This window comes from Oncorhynchus nerka, linkage group LG1 (assembly GCF_034236695.1).
Source record: "Oncorhynchus nerka isolate Pitt River linkage group LG1, Oner_Uvic_2.0, whole genome shotgun sequence".
Taxonomy (NCBI): domain Eukaryota; kingdom Metazoa; phylum Chordata; class Actinopteri; order Salmoniformes; family Salmonidae; genus Oncorhynchus; species Oncorhynchus nerka.
Window position 1 is genome coordinate 14,641,627 of NC_088396.1, and position 5,598 is coordinate 14,647,224.

A 5,598-nucleotide genomic window follows, 5' to 3' on the forward strand; every position below is an offset into this window, starting at 1 on the left:
ATTGGGTAGTCATTGAAAAATCATGATAAACACCATTATTGCACACCGAGTGAGTCCATGCAACTTATTACGTCACTTGTTAAGCTATTTACTCCTGAATGTATTTAGGCTTGCCATAACAAAGGGGTTGAATACTTATTGACTCAAAACATTTCAGCTTTTCATTTTTAATTCATTTGTCAAAATTCCACTTTGACATTATGGAGTATTGTGTGTGTGGGCCAGTGACATCAAAGCTAATTTGAATACATTTTAAATTCTGGCTGTGTAAAAAGTGTGAATAGTTTCTGAAGGCACTGTAGACACAATAGCATACACTGCTTTCTATAGCTCTACTGTCCCATTCTAAAACATGGAAAATAGCCAATGGAAGGTGATTTAACATTATACACCCTTCACATTACATTTTTTTTCTTTAGAGTGACCTTAAATAGCCATCAAATAAGAGCATCAACATTTGTATAAATGCATAGCCTACTAAACTGCTGAGAAACTTTTTTGTTTTCTTTAAAACTTTTCATATTACACACATTCGTTTGATTAACTGGATAAAAAAAAGTATTTAAAAAAACACATTGAACACACAAAAAATCATCCACAAAGTTTTAGCACTTTGTATTTTTGACGATGCCAGAAACCAAAGACAGTACAGTATAAAGATAAGCAGAAACTGCTTATCCAAAAGAAATCCTCGATCACGCTTGTATGCGATGTCATGGCGACGTTGGCTAGCTTAGCGCATGCGTAGAAACACGTCAACGGGTCTCGCGCCAAAATGCGCATGTGCAAACATTCAAATCAAAGCCCCTCCAATATAAAGTTGTTTTTGACAAAAATGAAAACATGTCAGTTTGTCAATTTCACGAGGTTGGAGTAATAACATGTTCAACTACTTAAGATTGGTTCGAATCTAAGTTATGCTTTTAGATTTAGATTTCGAATTCAGGAACAATGTTTTACTTATGTTATTGACCTCTCAAACCCCAAACCCCGGCCTGGTCTGCTTGGCAAGCGTTCCCGGAAGGCTCACGATGTTGCGTCTCTGGGTTTAGAAACTCTCTCTTGCAGTGTACCGGAAGTGTTGCTATGTAGGCAATTTCGCCTATCTTTCGCATCATTCCGGAAACAGGGAAATAAACGCTACTGTGGCTAGCCAGCCAATCGCAGTTTCAACACAAAAATATCCAGGGTTTGAGGAGACATGGGGGGAGCACAGAGCATCGAAATACCTGGAGGAGGATCCGAAGGTTATCACGTCCTCAGAGTATGGATATTAGCTAGCACACGGGGTCATATGCTAAACCATGCTGTAACGGGGATAGCTGATAATGGGAACAACACAGAAATACTTGTCAACAGACTGAATGATGTTGCGGCCTTCTGATAGCTGTAGCCTGTTCGTGTGTATTTTAGGGGCTTCCTATGAGCAATTCACAACATGTTTGCTGTTCAGAAAACAAACTATGTGTAGTCTAAACAGAGCAATGTCTGACAACTTGCTAGCTGATTTGGCTAGTTAGCTAGATTGCAAGCCAGTCATGAAGCTAGGCCACCACTTGACTTGAGGAACCGGTCGGGGTGTGATGTCCTTTCAATCCAGAACACATTTGTTGTTTCGTTGAATGTTTCAAGGCAATAATATGAATAAGCCATGTGCAAACTTCATGTCTCAATTTGCAGGTGCAAGAGAACTCCCCTGGTCATCTTGCAGGATTGGAACCATTCTTTGACTTTATTATTTCCATCAGTGCCACAAGATTGGTAAGCTGCCATTTTCAAATGATCTACCTCCTGTATCTGTCAGATCCCTTGCAGCTCAAATGTTTTCAAAGCCAGGGATACAAGACAACCAATAGGTGGACTAACTTTGTTTACAGGTGATGTACTTTAACATGGTTGTGACTAGACAGTTACAACCAGAAGTTACTTTTCGTTGCAGGTTAGGAGAGCATTTTACCTAACCCTTTTCCTAACCTAATAATCCTGATCCTGCTACATTCATTCTCCTAACCTGCTGTGTAAATTCTCCTAACCTGCTACGAAGAAGTCACAAATGGTCATAGCTTTATACCACCTAGTCAAAACCCTTTAAAATCTGCTAACGTCTTCACTCTTGTCAGAACAAAGATAATGACACATTAAAAGACTTGCTGAAGGTGAACGTGGAGAAACCCATCAAGATGCTGGTATACAGCAGCAAGACACTTGAGCTGAGGGAGACAACAGTCACACCCAGCAACATGTGGGGAGGCCAGGGGCTGCTGGGTGTCAGCATCCGATTCTGCAGCTTCGAAGGAGCCAATGAGAATGTGTGGCATGTTTTGGTGAGCGAATCGCATTGCAGTTTAGAGCTGCAGACATGAATGAATGTAAAACTGGAAACTCCATGATTGTGTAGCTTAATCATGTGAGGACTTTCAGTAACCGGAGAGCATATATTTACAATTTCGATCTGTTCTATTTCTTGTCCTCAGGAAGTAGAGCCAAATTCTCCTGCAGCCCTGGCTGGTTTGAGACCACTCACTGACTACATCATAGGTGCAGACACTGTCATGAATGAGGTGTGTGGAATGCCTTTCTTTAGTGACAATTCAATGATGTTCTCCCTACACTAAATGGTTGATGATGATTGATATAGTGTTTGACTTTGTCTTCCCCGCAGTCTGAAGATCTCTTCTCCCTCATTGAAACTCATGAAGGGAAAGGGCTTAAGTTGTATGTGTATAACACTGACACGGACAACTGTCGGGAGGTGGTCATCACTCCAAACTCTGAATGGGGTGGAGAGGGCAGGTAATGGCATTGACATTTGTTATTAATTCATTTAGCTGATGTGCCTATAGGCTGGCAGGTTGCACAGTTACTCTCTCTCTGCCCTTCTTCAGCCTAGGTTGTGGGATTGGCTATGGCTATCTGCACAGGATACCCACACAGCCATTTGAAGAGGGTAAGAAGATCAGTTTCCCCGGACAGATTCCAAGTGAGCCGGTTTCCCCACTCAAGGATGGCTTCACAGAGGTAAGACATTTTTGTAAATTACCGACTTCTTTTCACTCCTAATACCTGCCAGTCACGAGGGAATTTATGTACCATGAGAATATTCTACAGCACTAGGTGTTGATCCCAGTTTTAATTTGTTCCTCAGGTTCAGCTCTCTGCTGTCAGTCCTCAACCTGCGGTGCCTTCTGCTCCTACTGGGTTGAAACAAAATCTCTCTGACCTGTCAATCAGCTCAGCTCCTCTCACTGTACCGAACGCTCTACAAACAGGTATGCTTGGTATCATTACTCTTAATTTAGATGCATATTGCTTACTGACTTGATATCACCATGTAAGAGATTAGTATTCTAGGTGGTGTCAGGGGAAGGCCCAAAAAATGGTCAGACTCCAGTCCCCCAAGTCAAATGGCCACCCGGACTAATTATATTGATACCCCCCCATCCTTTGTTTTTACACTGCTGCTAATCACTTTATTATCTATGCATAGACACTTTACCCCTACCTACAAATTACAACTAACCTGTACCCCCGCACATTGACTCGGTACCGGTACCCCCTGTATATAACCTAGTTATTGTTATTCTGTTACTTTTTACTCAATTTCTCAAACTGTATTGTTGGTTAAGGGCTTGTAAAGTAAGCATTTCATGGTAAGGTCTACTACACCTGTTGTATTCGGCACGTGACAAATAATTCGATTTTATTACAATGGATCGTCTTTGTCCAAGGAGTGACTACTATGCCACTGTTGCCTAGCCAAGTCGGCCCGCTGCTAAGTACCGTACCTCCAATCCTCCCTGCTACCACGTTACCAGGTACTCGCTAGACACTGTTCTAGTTGTTACAATATTATGCTGCATGTGTAACTTGCATGTGGCTTTGTGTATTTCATTATATTCACATTTCCTGCATAGGTCTAATGTCGTTACCCGGAGGACTACCTCCCCTTCCCAACCTGCCAAATTTGAATTTCACTTTGCCAGACTTCGGCACTGTATCGTTACCAGGTATCGGAGGGATGCCACCAGCAGGTAATGTCAATGTTTAAGTTTTTAAAGTTTTTTTATACTACTTTCAGTAATATTTCTATTGCTGAAACATGCCACCTGTGTTCCTTAGGTTTCCCTCCATTGGCCCCTCTTCCTCCCCTAAATCTATCCATGCTCAACTCCCAGCTGCCCCTGGTCCCAGGGGTAACTCTGCCTCCATCTGAGTTCACTCTTCCACCGGTCTCTGCAAATGTCAAAGTCTCCTATGAGCAGAGACCTGCCCTCATCCTGGACACAAAATCCTCCAGCGCCTCAGTGGTCATTGACAAATTGACAGAAACACTCCTCCCTACACCAGTGGCCTCCTTTGAACCAACAGAAGCGACCTCTGAGTCCTCCTAACAGAGGACCATCTACCAACAAGCTCTACTATCTTTAAAACTCAATCTGGAAACACTTGTAGTTATACCCCTAATTCTCTACTTTGTTCCAAAAGTGTGTATACTTCCTGTCATGGATTTACAAGCTCTGGATTGGTGTAATCATTGGGGAGTGTTTCTCTCCCCCCTTAAATCCATCATGGGAAGTTTGCACTCTGGAAAAAGGGTGGAGAATCAGGATGTAGCCATGGTTGTTGAAACAGCAAGGGTCCTCAGAAGGATGGGAGAATTGTGAGAGAGACCCACTTTAGTAAATTGATACTGCATTACAAGCCAAGGGCTCTGTTCAATCAGTGTCGCAGGAGTTCGGCTTTACAGTTTCATTGCCTTTAAATTTCAATGTTCCTGCTTTAGTGGAGACTGCATATGTGAGCTCAAAGCAGCAATCAGCAGTAGAAACAAAGCATGCTCCCTGCCTGTTTTGGTAAAACGCTGAGGGATATGTTCCCATTCAAATTCATAGACAGAGCCATGATGCAAAAATGTGTTTACAAACATTGGAGTAAAACAAACTTATTTTGGTTTCTGGATAGTTGAACTCAGCTCATGAGCCATATTCTTCAAATTCTAATTGCGGAATCTGTGACGCTTCATCTTGTACTAAAACACTTAATAAGAAAGTGTGTATTTGAACCATCCCTGGATTAAATTGTGTGAAAATGATGGGTCTTTACTTTTGAAAACCACAGGGTGTCAGTGTAGGACCAAAGGAATCTACTTGGGTAAACAATGGGATTGTTCATTGTGCACTTACCAAGTTCGAAGAGTACATGTTGGGACAAATTTTCTTTATGGATGCAAATAGCTGTAGATCCAAACAAACAGTGTTGCATGATTCATCACCCTGTAGGCCTAATGCACGTAATATGGTCTATTGAGCCCTTCAGCATTTTGTTTTAAGATGGTCAGTGGAACGGAATATATTGGTGCAACAGCTTAAGAATACTGGTTGCTATTATTAGACCCAAAGCATGCCTGTTTTGTTGGGCAGTGTACCTGCAAATAACCTGAAGGTCACCCTGGTCTCAGACGCCTGACTGCAGCGACAAGGAGTACTCATCCTACTTTGATCTTCCCCTCAGTTTCAATAATGAAGCCATTATCCATCCAGGGAACAGCGGAGTGCTTCTCCCACCGTCTCCAAAAGAAGTCACTCGTATGGCATGCTG

At 42.2% G+C, this 5,598-nt stretch overlaps 1 protein-coding gene across 3 annotated transcripts; it reads left to right on the plus strand.

Annotated features, from left to right (window-relative positions):
• The first annotated feature begins 1,072 nt into the window (after positions 1–1,072).
• On the plus strand, positions 1,073–5,092 carry LOC115101869 (Golgi reassembly-stacking protein 2-like). 3 transcript variants are annotated; one of them, XM_065007524.1, is made up of 10 exons: positions 1,074–1,264; positions 1,681–1,761; positions 2,121–2,324; positions 2,475–2,561; positions 2,639–2,793; positions 2,886–3,018; positions 3,146–3,269; positions 3,729–3,815; positions 3,915–4,031; positions 4,120–5,092. In XM_065007524.1, the coding sequence occupies exons 1-10, from the start codon at positions 1,202–1,204 to the stop codon at positions 4,389–4,391; spliced, it is 1,323 nt and encodes a 440-aa protein (XP_064863596.1). In that variant the 5' UTR covers positions 1,074–1,201; the 3' UTR covers positions 4,392–5,092. The 3 variants fall into 3 exon arrangements, with proteins under 3 accessions (XP_064863647.1, XP_064863596.1, XP_029477219.2); XM_029621359.2 differs by having other exon boundaries at positions 1,076–1,264; positions 2,663–2,793; XM_065007575.1 differs by lacking the exon at positions 3,729–3,815 and having other exon boundaries at positions 1,073–1,264.
• Positions 5,093–5,598: the final 506 nt, after the last annotated feature.